This window comes from Corvus brachyrhynchos, unplaced genomic scaffold (assembly GCF_000691975.1).
Source record: "Corvus brachyrhynchos isolate BGI_N302 unplaced genomic scaffold, ASM69197v1 scaffold115, whole genome shotgun sequence".
In the NCBI taxonomy this organism is placed as follows: Eukaryota; Metazoa; Chordata; class Aves; order Passeriformes; family Corvidae; genus Corvus; species Corvus brachyrhynchos.
Genome location: NW_008239553.1, coordinates 13389753 through 13404453, shown reverse-complemented (window position 1 = coordinate 13404453; position 14701 = coordinate 13389753). Strand labels below are relative to the sequence as shown.

The 14701-nt window shown below is 34.8% G+C and overlaps 1 protein-coding gene across 30 annotated transcripts in view; it reads left to right on the top strand.

Moving 5' to 3' along the window:
* GPHN (gephyrin) overlaps positions 1–14701 on the top strand; it is a 282654-nt gene that overhangs the window by 203925 nt on the left and 64028 nt on the right. For 8 of the 30 annotated variants that reach the window (XM_017742125.1, XM_017742128.1, XM_017742124.1 and 5 more), the window contains 3 exons: positions 2594–2650; positions 4650–4721; positions 10734–10775. The exons of 6 other annotated variants lie outside the window; for them this stretch is intronic. In XM_017742125.1, coding sequence (XP_017597614.1) covers positions 2594–2650; positions 4650–4721; positions 10734–10775 — 171 coding nt within the window. The remainder of the gene's footprint in view (positions 1–2593; positions 2651–4649; positions 4722–10733; positions 10776–14701) is intronic. 16 more of the 30 variants (XM_017742149.1, XM_017742144.1, XM_017742141.1 and 13 more) reach the window with 3 other exon arrangements.

Here is a 14701-nt window from a genome sequence, read left to right as displayed (position 1 = left end):
GCATTGAGTATCTTCATTTATCACCTTCAGAGTGTTCCAAAACCCTCAAGTTTTTCAGGTAATATTTTGCCCATAGCTACTTGGTGTTGCTCCTGCGCCTCATCTCTTAATCCACTTATTTAGCTTGTGTTGTGGTATAGATACTTTTGATTTAGACCACTTACACACATCTTTCATCTTAATCTTTTCTATTTACCAGTGTTCATCTATGATAGGGTTCTTGTGTCTAGCAGAGTTTCTGAAAATCAAGGAATGTATAATCCGTGCCACTTTCTGAATTGTAACTTCTAGATCATCCTACATTTGACCAGAGAAAGATAAGGATATTCCTTTTTGTCGTATTTGCCATGAAAAAGATACGGGGTTTTGTTCCTGCTGTCCCTTGCCTTCTTGGTAATACCCTATTTAATTCCCAGAGCAGATGTAGTATAGTTTGTGCAATACTCATATAATTCTGATTCATCCCTTGAGAAGCATTCAAGTTGCACTCTGCAATGTTCCTGTAGAAAACATGCTGTCATATATATTAACTGTGCCATGGATGTAAAACAAGACTTGAACTTAGACTATCTCCTTGTAAATTATATATGCAAGCATTTAGAACTTCATTGGTCTCAGTGTACACATTGTACATGTATTTCTATCTATATTTTGAAGAAAGATAGACTAAATAATATTAGTTATATTCACGTATAAAATCTCCAGTCTCATTTCTGTCTGAGTCCTAAACTTTCAGAACAACTTGAGCAGCCACAATTGGTGAGTAATGCAAGAAAACCTTTTTCCCTGAGGGGCAATGCATATTGCTGTCACAACTTTTCCTCAAGTTTCTGTGTTATGTAGCACTTTTCTTAATGCCCTAGTTCCATATCATTATGTAAGATTATAAGCATTTATTTTTTCCTATTTCTCATTTTCCAGACAAACCTAAATTTATTATTCATTTTAAAAGTTTCAAATTGGAAAAATGAATCGCAGTTCTACTGGATTATGTCTTACTATCTGGGACTGGTAGTGCCTCAACCAGGATATTGGGAAAGCATCTTTGCTGTAGCTCATGGTGTTTTCTGTTCAGATAAGGATCTTTTTCCAAATTGAGGCGTACCTTTTTTCCGCAATTAGGAAACACATAGCTGATATGTAGTAACTCAGTTACAATTGCGTATATTTTAATTGAATGTGTCTTCTAAAGGAGACATAGTTTATTTAAGAATGATGGTTTCTTCTTGGTCTATATACTAGAATTGATTGGAGATATACTTGGAGTCCCATGATAACAGGAATGTGGGTGTTTCACTTGAGAGTTCAAATCAGGTGCTATTTTAATGCCATAAGACCAGGGAAGGAAAGCAACAATTAACATAAATGTTTCCAGTGTATTTTGCTAATGGACATCCTAAAAGAACTAAATACTCAAATTGTTAAAATGTTTTTTAGTTGCATTGTTTTATTGATAATCAAATACAAGTAAAGATCCAAAGCATTCCATTGACTGTTTTTTGAATAGGAATTTCTCTGTTTTGCATGGGTCAGGTAAAAACAAACAGGACAATTTAACTTGTGCCTTGCTAGTGTGCTCCAGAGAGCATAAAGCACAGTTGAATTTCCATGGTTCATTCAATCTTTGGCTTCTTTGCTGAGTTTTCTTAAAGACAGTTACTGTGATTTGAAGGGATTCACCTCAGTTGTGTGGGATTTTGTTTTACTTAAGATAATAAAAGCTTTCAGTTCAGTCTTGGCTCAGACTAGTAGGATGTCACAAAAGTAATTTTTTTTTTTTTGTCTTCTACCTCTCTACTCCAAATGACACATGCTCAGTTTATCAGTAAAAGAGGTTTATTTACCAGATTAAGAAATTCTGAAAAGAACTTTTGCTGTAAATGAACTTTTTTTTTTTACATGCTTCTAAAAATATGAAGCCTTTTGAGCAGCTACCTCATTTGTTTCTTCCATCCTCTGCATCATCTAGGAAAAAACATACATAATAAAGGAAAAGTAATCAGATAGGAGATGTTGGGGATCATATACATAGTGTATTTAAATATTTAAAATAAATATCTAATGTTGGTCTGGCATTAAAATTTTCTGGTTGGGCAGCATAATTTTTAACTGGGAATCTTGACAGCAGTGGCTAAAATCTCTAGGCCTGGGCCAATAGGAATCTGTATTCATTCTGTCAGGTATCAGTCATGATACTTGCAGGCTCCCAGTTATAGCATACTCTGCTCATATGATTTGTAGAAGGTATAGGGTGGTTTTTTCTTCAGTTAGCATTTTAGAACTTCATTATTCTTAATATCCAAATCAGACAAGTAACATGTATTCTTTCAAAAATGTTAGTGAATTCAGCATGCAACGTATGTTCCAGATTGGTAATATACTGAGAAAGACGTGATCAACAAAGCAAGTTTAAAATGCCATGATAAAGCGTCATTTATTCCAGAAATTAGAGTCTGTGTCTTTGTCCTCTAGAGGTGTCTCAGAGAGTCAAATTGATGTCTTGCATGTACTGCTAACTGATTGTGTGGAAATTTTTTTAAGTTCACTTTTTCTTTATTCTTCTGTCTTTTTTACCCATCTTCCCCCATTGTAGCAAATTAGACGGCCGGATGAAAGCAAAGGAGTTGCTAGTAGAGTTGGATCCCTCAAAGTAAATATGTTTCTAACATTTATTTTGCAAGTTTTCTTCTATACCCTACACTTTTCCTTTTGAAGGGGGAGGTGTGGGGAGGGAGGGAAGGGGCTTTTCCATTTCTCACCATCCCATCATTTTTATTTCAGTATTCTTATTGCTGTTGGGTCACATTTTGTTTGTTTCTGTGCTACACATAGAACAACCTATTGAAGGCAGGCTTCCAGTTAGGTAGCTTTGGATGTCACTAGAAGTAAGAGATAGTAACAACCTTTTTAAAGTGCCTGTAATTTAATGATCATGATTAAACCACTTCTCTGATCTATGTTGTTTGTTGTCTTATAACTGCCTGTTGCATGGAGAAGTGATTTACTCATCTTCAAACTACTACTGCTTCCCATCTTGTAACATAATTAAACTTCTATAGCGTTCACACTTCTTGCATTTCATTCTGCAAAAGACCATTACAAGAGAGTTGAATCTTTCATATATATAGCCTTTAAATCAGAAAAAAAAATCAAGGTAGATAAAGATGAAATGAAAGAGATTCACATGAGACTAATAATAAGAATGGAGCCACTGTTTTACTGATAGTAAGTATCTTCTGCCTTTTAATGTTTGTATAAACATACACAAATATTTAGATTGCATAACAGAACAGGCAGATATCTAAACCAGTACCCACCATACAGTGTTACACCCTGATAAATGGTTTTAACCAAGGTGCTGATCATATGCAGTCCAAGCCATTTTGATCTCAAGAGTTTCCTCTATTTCAGCTATCCAATTTTTCACTTTTTTCCTACTTTATTTCCTTTTAGCACCTTCTCAGCCACTCATTATTTATTTTTTCTTCCGCATTCCCGTTGCCTTTCCTGCCGCCTTGGTTTATGATGTTTTGGTTTGGTTTTGGTTTTGGTTTTGTATGTAAGTGTATTGCATTTGTTCCAGGACAAGCCATCCTCTCTGTTCTCTAACACTGTTCTACAGCTGCTCTTTGTGAAAATATTATTTCACTGAGCACAAAGAAGGGGAGGGAAAGGATTAATTATGCACCTCTTTCCGGTAATGCCTTCATTTAAATTGATCTTAGCATAGAACAAGAAGCCAGTTGCTACTTGTTTATACAAGTTCTAGCTAGAGGCATCTGTAGCATTCCTCACTGTCTGTGAGGCTTTATCTTTTCATCCTGTGATTTGGGAAGATGTTTTAATTACAGTGTAGATGAGAAGAGCAGTGTACATGGATGTGGCTCTGTTTCAGTGAGAGACATTCAGGACCACTGAATTCACATGGAGAAGAATACAAGGCAGCCACAATTTCTGTGCTGTTTTTGAGAATCCTGTACGTAATTGCAGTGACCCGGGCATTTTGAGATGATTGTGGGTCATCACATACAAATCTAGATGCATGCACATATGCAGAAGATGTAGCTTATTTAGATGGTGGGTTTCACCTATTATTACAAAGACCCATTGATAGCTCATTTCAGATTAATATTTCTTTATCTGATTTCCCAGGATTTAATTCCATGACCTAAAATATGTGTGTAGACAGAAAATCTTCCTTATAGAAAATGGGAAATCCTAATTGAGGTTCCCAAACATGAAAATTTACCTCTAAAAATTCTTTATATGGAAATAAATTCTAGAACACAGCCTTACCAATAAATAAGCAAATAAATAACTAAACAATGTAGCAGAGATTCAGTAGCTTTAGAATTATAGTTCCCTTGATTTTTCTTTTTTTTTCTGTAGTGAAAAAGAGCCATGTTAAGCAAAGATGTCTTGCTTCCAGATTCCAAGTTTACTGAGCCTTGTATGTCTGTGTTGTTCAAAGCACTTTGATGTCTTGAAATGTTTTGGCAGAGGCAGTGAGAAATGCATTATGCTATGATTTATTAAAAACAAAATAAAACAAAACACAAAAATAAAGAGCAAAAGAAAAATGAAGGGAAAAAAACCCGTGACAGAGAACAGGTTGCTTTTTCAATTCGTTTTCTGATGTTTACATGTAGCTCCATCGAAAGCTGGAGGAGCTCAGAGATCACCCAGAAGGCAATGTCAAAGGATGCTCTCTCCGAGTAAATGTACGATTTCACTCGGTGATCTGATTTTTTTTTTAAAACTTCTGCTGGCTGGTAACACCAAATATGATTGGTTTGTCCTCTCATCCCCATCTTTTTCCTTTCTCTATATTTCTTCCTTTGTGTTTTCTTTCTTTTCTAGCTGGGTTTTCATTTTAATATATGTGAGAAACCTGACCTGATTGACAGAGTTTGTTGTAAAGAATATCTTACTGCATTTTAATAAATGCTAATCAAACTGCTTGACTTTACAGAAACTAAAAAAAAAATCCCTTTCCAAAATCAAAGTTGCATATCTAAAAGTTTCCTGAATATTAGACTTAGCAATGAGTAAAACAGATACCTTTAATTTAAAGGATAAAAATACCTTCTGCCAGTGACTGATAGTCTTTCCTGAACCAAAACTATGGCTGATATAAGGTAACCCAAAAGCATATAGGTTCACATGTACCTCTGTCTTTGCCGTCAATCTTTTTTGGTCCCTATTTTATCTCACAAAATAGGTCAATATTTGGTTGAATGACAGCTATGCAAATTTTGTTGCTTGTTTTTTTAGCAGACTAATGCAAAAAATTCTGCAGCATATTTCTTCTGTGTCACATTCCTTGTTTAATGAAAAAAAGTTGTGAAAAAAGAATTAGGATCTAGTATATCAGTCATGACACCCTATAAAGTCACCCAATTTTCACAGAAATATTTAATAAAGCAAGTCAAATCCAACATGACAATACAGACAGCAGTGCCTCTTGTTTAGTAGTTCACCTCATAAATTAGGAACAGCTTTTCAGCAATTCAATATAGAGGTGTCTTTAAGCCATGTAATTTTGCATATAATGAAAATAAGGAAAAAATTTGTAGCAGAGTAGATGTGAAAGTTAATAACACTTTATCCCTTTGTACATCCATCCACTGAAGGGTATCTCAATAATTTCTTTAGATTCATGTCCTCTGTGTCTTCCATACACTATGATTGTTGTCATTCTCAGAACTATCATTCTAATGCATAATCCACTATGGTTATACAGTACAAGATGATTTTTGTAATGAAAATGATTTGATAATTTTTGCCCCTTTTGGGTGCTTTTGTATATACAGCTTTGTATCTGACATACAGTTGATTACTGCTTATTGTCAAGTAGAAATTCTTGAGTTTATAATCTTTTACAGGTCAAATACAAGGAAATTGAGCTGCTAATATTTTGCAGTTTTCTATAAAATCAATCTGATTAAAAGACAGTATCTTTTTCCTGGCAAATCTTTTAGGAATCAAGTTTTGGAGGGAAAAAACTGTGTCATATTTTAGATTTGGAGATAACTCATAATCAAGACAAAGCAAGTTCCTTTATTTTACACTACTTTCTTAAATTCGTGATTTAGTACTTAAAAATAAATGTAAAGCCAGAAAAAAAATATGCATGAAGCAATGTACTACAAAAAAGATGTTCTAATCCTACATTATTTCACAGAATGTCAAATGGGGAAAGATTTCAAATTAAAAGCTGTGACTACATTAGCCATGGCAGCATGACAACATTAGTTGTCATGAAATTGTCCTGTTCCTCTGTGCCACTTTATCTGTTATTCACGACCATACCGTCCGTGATGGAAGTCAGTCAGTTAGTAAGGAATGTAAGTAAATAAAGAAATAGTCCATATATTCTGCATATGCCTTTGAGTTTCTTAAAACAAGCAGAACACGTTGCTAAAATTTGCTGCTTCGTCACTGCTGCTCTGATTCATGCAGTAATAATGGATGTTCTAGAGAAGAGCATTTTAAAAGACAGTATACAAATGACTGATCAAAGAGAAGAAATAGTGGGCAAGTCTCAGTAGTGGACAGTTGGAGAAAAAAATAATGAGGGACCTGTTAATAGTTCATTTTTTCAATGATTTTCATTTTTTCCATAATGCTTTTGGAAAGGGTTTTAGATGTGGGTTTTTGATACTCCTACAATGTGGCAAAAGTATTGAATAGTATGGGAGGGGGAGCATATAGTATCTCATGGCCAGCCCCATAAGTGAAAATTAAATGCTATTGCACAATATCGTTAAGGTGGAACCTTTATTCCAGAATGAATTGCAAAGACATTCTTTCCAGATTAAATTTAAAGGCCATTGGAAATATGTAGGAAACACTGGAATTCTGCAGAATATCACAGATGCCACCAAAAATTTAGAAAGCTTGCCGGATATCTGAAATAAACTTGCACTGAAAACATGCATGAAAATTTAGTTAATTAAGGAATTTTGGTGATTGGGTAATTTTCAGTTTTAATATCTTTTAATATCAACAGTGCATAGCTATTTACAAGGGAGTTATCCTGACCTAAGGTTTGGTTTTTTCATTTCTTCTTAAGAAGTTCGTTCATCTTGCAGTTCTTTTCGTGACTTAAACTCTGACCCTTGCAGTGACCAGTTCGACACTGAACTGTTTAGAAAATTTAGTGTTCTATCACTTGGACATGGTAGCATTCCCCCACTGCTGAAATTAATGTAGCAGTAGCAAGTAAGTGCAGTTGCTACTGACATGAGAAATGGTGAAAGAGTTGACTTGTTTATATTTTACAACTCCTAATACCTCCCAAATCTGATACCCCTCTGGAAGTGTGGAATTACTCTGAAATTCAACAGAACAATACTGCTTCAATCTGTGCTTTGAAGATTTTTTTTAGATCTTTGGGTTTTTAGGGTTTCGTTTGGGGGTTTTTTTGGTAGTAGTACAGGCTGTGAATTTTAAATACAAGTTTAATTTCTGCAGAAAAATATTATAGAAAGCCTATGAGAAAAAAAAATTATATCCAAGTACAGAGTTCCCAGGTAATATGCCAAGCAATTTTTTGTGGTTTTTAACCAGTATGGTTCCAAGTCAAAGATTCTGGTTCTTTTCTGGAAAAATGTTCTCAGAATTCATAGCAGTGGCCAAATACTTTCAATAGATCATGTTAAATGGAAACAGGTTTCTAATTTTTCATACAGACCGGTGTATGTCAGAGTCTGTGGTCTCCTGCATTCATTTTCTGTCTTACTTTAAGTACCTGCCTTCTTTGGCTATGATGAATAACATGAATAACATGACTGTTATTCTTGATCCTAACATTCACTTAGTTAAAAATCTGAGTCAAGTAAGGCCTTCAGACTGAAACCAAATCACTCTTGCAGCATTTGAACCAGGTTCTCAGTTGGTGTAAATAGCTCTTTTAAAAGAATTCTCACAGTGGTGAATTTCTGTGACTGACAATTTGGCCCCTTAAATTGAAAGTTTTTGAGGGAAAAGAGCCCAAATGCCAGCACATTAGCTTCACCTAACATAATATGTAGGGGTTGTCAGGTAGCATACCAAATAAGGACAGCTGCCCCCTCTCTCAAACTGGACAAAACTGTCACTGAAGTTCATATATGACAACAAATCATAAGTAGAGTAGGTGATAGATTGCAGAAACATCAAAGGAGCTTGGAAACATATTGACATTTAATTTTAATAGCACAGAAACAGTACACTAACAAAATCCTGAAATCAGGTAGATGCTTAAAAATGGAGACCAGTTAGCAAAAAGGCAATGACATAGAAATGATCAGGAAATTATAAGTGTGCAGCAGATTAAACAGTCACACTGTGTGATCCTATTGAAGATAAACAGTAATCCCCATGTGCTGTGAGCATAATCCTTTCCTCAAGAATATTAGGTCAGTTTGGAACTACAGCACTTCCATATATCTTTGATTTCATCATTATGAGAAAATGAAATGGGTACACTGAGAGTCTTGACAGGTATGAATAAGAAGAGAATTGGAAGTAACATTAGGAGATTAAGGAAAATTGTGTATGTGTGTGGTTTTGAGCATAGCAAGAAAAAATATAATAACTGCTATCTTATTGAGGGGAGTATTATCATTTGCTTCTATAGAACTGGAACTGGAAAATACAATATTAATTAAAGTTATTAAATTCTAATTGGAATAAGACTGAAGTTAAATGGTTCCATTATTAATGAAAATATGGATAATTAGATTACAAGATGCTTTGACAAGGAAAGTGATAGCATTCTACTTAAAGTAGTTGCCTCAGAGAAGATGAAGGTGCACAAATGTCTAGCATGCCCCTTGTAAGTTGGTGTGAGGAGTAGACAACATGAACCAAGTTCTTCAGATTTTTGTGGAGTATGGTTCCAAACCTTCTGATCATTGTTGTTTCTGTGTATCTAGTTTCTGATATGTAAAAAATTGATGCTGTGATGATTCTTGCTATTCATGCATTCTTTGGATCCTCACCTGCAAAACCGAGGCTAATGTTTTATTCCATGCTGTTGGAAGACAAACCATGGAAACAGTGGCTGGGCATTATTTGTGAAAATCTTGATTAGAGCCTCATCCAAAAGTCTTAGGTGAATAGCTGCACCCCTGTTCTGAGCAAAAGCACACCTTATCTTTTTAAGAAAGATTTCAAAGCAGTATTTCTAGAAACAGTTTTTGCTTTGTCAGAAGAGGATCTTCCTTTCTTCTTTTTTTTTTCTATAATTATAAAATAGACTGTTTAAGAATAACAGTTGATTTCCTAAAACTGTGTTTTTCAGTCTTGCTGTTTGTCTGAAGGAATTTTCTATTTTTGTCTTAATCCTTCTGCAAATCATCTCATAAAATCAGTTTAAGAAAACATTTCACCAGTTGAAGAAAATGCTGAGTGTGTGTGAATATTTAAGATGATGTGAAGTGATTAAAATTTCCTTAGTAATGTTATCTAGAAGAGCAAATGAAATACAGAATGCCAGAAAGGAGCAAAAATATTTTTGAGTATTAAAAACTTTTCAAGGAAGAAAAAAAAAATTGTATATTTAATGGAGACATAAATTAGCACAGACCAATGTGACTGTAGAAATTTCCTGGAAGTGATATTTTATATTTCAATGAAAAAATATGAAATACACATTTAAAACTGAAAAATATTCTTGAAAAACTTCTTATGAATATTATGGTCTCTGCTAAGTCCATCATATACCTAAGTCAGCAAGTGGTCACTCATAACCTGTGTGGAAATCCTTGATGGATTCATCTTTACCACAAATGTATCCAAACTGTTTGTTAAGTCTAAGGAATTTTTGCTAAGGCTTCTGATAATCCATTTTTTCACCCCTAGGAAAAAATGAAGACATGATTTTTAGTACATTTATAAGAATCTTTTTTTTTACATTTCATTTATTAGGCTGCTTTTATTCCTTCTTCAGACAGTGAAACATGAAATATTTTCACCCAAATAAAGGATTTTCCTATAAATTACTGGAGAGTCCTTTTACTTGAGTTATGTCTGAGTGATTAATAGTTCACAGTAATGACTATCGTGGATAAATAAAATGTGTCTTAAGCAATCAGTAAAACTGTTGTGTTACCAATTAACTGGTGTTAACTTGCACTGAAAGCTCTTGACAGTTCACAGAGTCCCTCAAGGATCACGCACTTTACATTGCTTAGGGGCATCATCTGCAGATTTCTACTGACCTATATCTGGCCATTAGTCGTTGAACTTTGCAAGTTATTCTGGTTTTTGGGGCAGTGAGATTGAAGAAAAACCTCCCTTGTCAAAATGCTGTTTCTGAGTATGTCAACACATAAAGATATTCAGAGCCTCTTATGGGTTTTCACCCATAAGATTATATCCTTTGCAGAGTTAGAATAAAACTAATACTTTTAAATGAAACAGATCAGTAAAGTTTCATCCTAGAATACCTTATTGTCCTAAAGATAGTGTTGTCAGACATTTAGAGGAGGAAGAATTTATATTTGTCTTCAGATTCATTATTAGTTTTAATTATTTTTCAAATACAATTTTTTTTTTCTTTTAATAAGCTTCCACCTTAAAAGGCATAAATTTAGAGTTTCTGAAATAGCTGGTCATGGAGACTTTATGAACCCCCTGCCACTATCTCAGTGCTGGAACCACCTATACAGAAAACCTTCTGAGACCCTTACTGTGCCACCATTTCTTTTTTAACAATGTTTTCCTTTTCCCCACTGCACAACCAGGCTCGACTCCCTTCGTGCTCATCCACCTATAGTGTTTCTGAGGTATACTTTGCACGTGTTCTCTCACACAGTCGACCTGCTCACCCATCACACTTTTTTGATTTTATTTACTTTTTTCTTTTTTTTTGCATTGCACTGTGCACAAGTGGGGAAAAATCAGCTGGGGGGGCAGATTTTGCATGATCAATCTGCAACCATGTTCAGCATGGTTTTAAAATCACTGCACCACCATGATGTCTAGTCCAGTAGTTAGGCAACTACTACATAGCATATGAGCATAAATTATATGATAAAAGCATCCTTATCTCTTACATTAAGTAAAAATAACAAACATGCAGATGTCAAGGCTTCAAAACACTTCACTTGTTAGTCTGACCCATTTTTGGGCAATGAAACTGGAAGGACTCTGTAAAGATGGCCATCAGGTTATGATTGCTAATTACCTGTCTAGATATAGGCAGGTTTATGATGCCTGAAGTTCATTATTAATTCCCAAAGCTCTGGCTCGAGTCGGTACCTGCCAAAATGCATGTACCATTTTAAATACTTCCATATCAGCTTCATAATGGTCTTCTATAATGAGGTATGAACCATCTTAACAAGAATTAAAAATGAAAATACTTTCAATTGTAATTAGAATGGGGAAGAAAAAAGAAATAAGATAAACTAGAATTCACCACATCATGGAATAAAAACAAAGTTTATAAAACACTGTAAAATTAATTCCATGACCTGCTGTGTAAAGATTAGGTTTAAGCATATGATTATAATTGATAAATGGATAAGTATCAAAACGATGGACTTAAGGTTTTCTGCTATACTGAATCAGTGTTGAGCATGTACAGTTGTTTATTCTTTATTTTAAAAGAATCTCTTAAAGTTGACAAGATCCCATAAGAAGTTAACAGTTTGCTCTATCTCACACCATGGGCCAGGTTCTAGACCTGATCTGAATGTTCTATTCATGAGCAATTTAAAAAATGCAGACATAAAGAGCTCATCTACTCAATCACTTTGTTCCTAAGCAGAAAGACCTGTACATTGCTGATTGTGTAATTTGTTATCAAAAGTTTCAGCTTCAGCAAGCAATTGTTCCTAGAACTTCCTCATCCTTAGTAATAAAAGTTTATTATAGTTTCCGTGTATGAATAGGAAAAAGATGTAATAGAACAGTTCTTAAGAAGAAAGATGCATACCAGTTTTCCTGTCATAGGTCTGTATAGATCAATAGTTGCTGTCTGGCTCTACCGGCAGACAAGTAGTTTTAAAACTAATCAAGTATATGTTCTTAAAAGCACCTGATATGTATTCTGCAGTTCATCATGCCTCATCACTGTATTATATGAAAGCCTCACTGTTTTTGTCATCATTATCATCAAAACACCAATATGGAATAAATAAATTATACTATACTCGCATACAAAGACACTTTTCTCTAAGCTAATACCGGAACAAGAAATTAAGTTTAGTGCTTACAGGTGCAAGACAGAAGCCATCCTCACCTCACTCCGTTCCTCTGAATATCTGTATGAGATTAAGAAAAAGGAGTGCATCAACAGGCATTTCGTAGTTCATATCAGCAAAAAGGATGAACATGCTCTTACAGATGATGAAGTCAATAAGTCACTTTCAGGGAAATTGGAGTCTTCTTGCTTTGCCTGAAACTTCAGCCATTTGTCCTTCCCTCCACTTTATGGAGGGATCACTGTCTTCAGAAGAAATGCAAACCAACATATTGCAGCTAGTAACTGATCAGCATGTATGAGTCTCCTGCTTGATCAGATTCCAAAAACTTTTTTGCCTTCTCCAAAACTATCACTGCTTTGCAATTTGTGCTAAAGAATCTGAAGTATCAAGGTGGCACTGCAAGACTGTGCAAGCAATTCATCCTTTACACCCTGTCCAAAGGCAAGATCTTCATATCTAAACTGCAAATAGCCTGGCTGTCTGCTGAGCCTGATCTTGTGATGCAGTAGCTGATCAGGATTTCATGCTCACAAAACACACAGTACAAGATATAAAAAGCACAATGTATAAAAAAAATATGGATACATTATTCTCTAGTGGCAGACTACCACCCCGTGTATTTTTCAGCAGAACATTCAAGCCACTGACAGATCCAAAGGAATAAATCAATTGAAACTGAGGATACCTGTGGCCATCGTAACTATTTGAAGAGTCAGGAAGGGATTGGAGGTTTTCTGGGGTCCATAAAGGATTTGTAGTCTAGTTTCTATCTTTTTAAGAGACTCTTCATTCAAACATACAGCTTAATGTCAGGATGCACATCAAACGGTGCTCAACCTCATCCTCTATTATTTTGGAAAATGGGAAGGGCTGCTGTGAGTAAACATCTTGACTTCTAAATTATGTGATAGAAAATCTCCCAAACTGAAGTATTGTTAAATCAACTCCAAAAGCCTGCCAGTAGTATTGATCATGGGAAGAAAATTAGTAGTGGTGTATTACATGACTTCTCATACCCAGGGCGGGAAAAAGAACCACAGATCTGATAGGATCTCAGGGGTTTTTTTTGTGTCCACACGTATTTCTGTGGTTCTTATTCCAAAAGATATTTTTCTTAAGCTAATTCTTAAAGCACCAAGTTTGGAGTTTCTTAATTTTCTGCATCTGAGCCATCATCAGATAGCTTTGGACCATCAGAGGATATCTGGAACACAATGGCAAGAGAAATGGAATCAGTGCTGAGATTTCAGCTGAACCTGCCTTCTGACAAAGGTACAATGAAAGATAAAAGAAAGAACCTCATATAAATGATTTCTGAAATCTCTTTTTAGGAAATAGGTGTATTAGATTCATTGTAAAAAAATTCCTCACAATTTTAGTTGTTGAGAAAAGGTCTGGAATTGGATTAATTGGCACTTGGAGAACTCAGATTGTCAAAAATGAAAGTCAGTCTACTGTCAAGGATTTCCTGTCACATAGAAGGTCTTTGATTGAGGAAGTAAAAGATCTTCCAGCAGAAGACAAATAGGACCTGTGTATTCTGCATTGTGAAGAATTTGAGGTAGAATTTGCTGCCTGTGTTTTTCATAGAAAACATCCTTGCAGAGGCTTTTTTGCATCTCAGAGTCCAATAATTAGAAAAAGCTTCTTTTCATCTGTTCCTTTTTATTGTCACCAGTAGCATGAGTGGGATTGCAAATGTGGTCAACTGATGCCTATTTGAGAGTAATGAGCAGAAAGATTTTAGAAACTTCTACTTGCTTTTAGGTATAGAGAGGTTGTTGAGTTGCAGGCATTATAGTGTAAGAGTATTATACACCCTCTTAGCCCCAGTCAGCCCCTTAAAAATTCCCCTTGTCTGAAATGAGGTCTTTTCTTTGGTTCAATTCAGTGAAATTGAAGTTTCTTTAAAAAGAGATTTCCTTGTGTCGAGAGAAGTAAAGCTTTAATTCTCTAGAACAGTATGATGATAAAATGTAAGTTTATATTCTCTTTAAATTTCACAGTGTGCAATAAAGTTTTTCACTCTTGGTGAAAACCAGTTAGCTTCATGCCTGTAATTTTTGTGGATGTTAGCAGGACTACTTAAAGGGTTTGTCTAAGAGTTAAATGATTAATTAGGATTTACAGTGGCTTAACAGTTGTGCAGTAAAGTATGTGTAGAATAGATTTCTAATTTACTTATTATTCAGTTGCCACAAAACACAGTAATTTATTTTTAAATAGTAGTAGTTCACTTAAGGTATTAAATCAAATCAGCTTCATTTAAATATTTAGAAGTACTCTGACATCAGCTTATATCTTAAAAATATCATTCACAGTGTAAATTGAGCAGATTATTCAATGAAGGTCCATAATCTAATTTATAAAATTACACTTAGGTAGTGTTATGCAATGGCACCATTTTTTATTCTCATTTGTATCTCAAACTTTCTATTAGTAGCATCAGTTTTTCTCTCCCTCTCTCTCCCTGTCCTCTGGCTTTTGCATGCGCTGTGTGT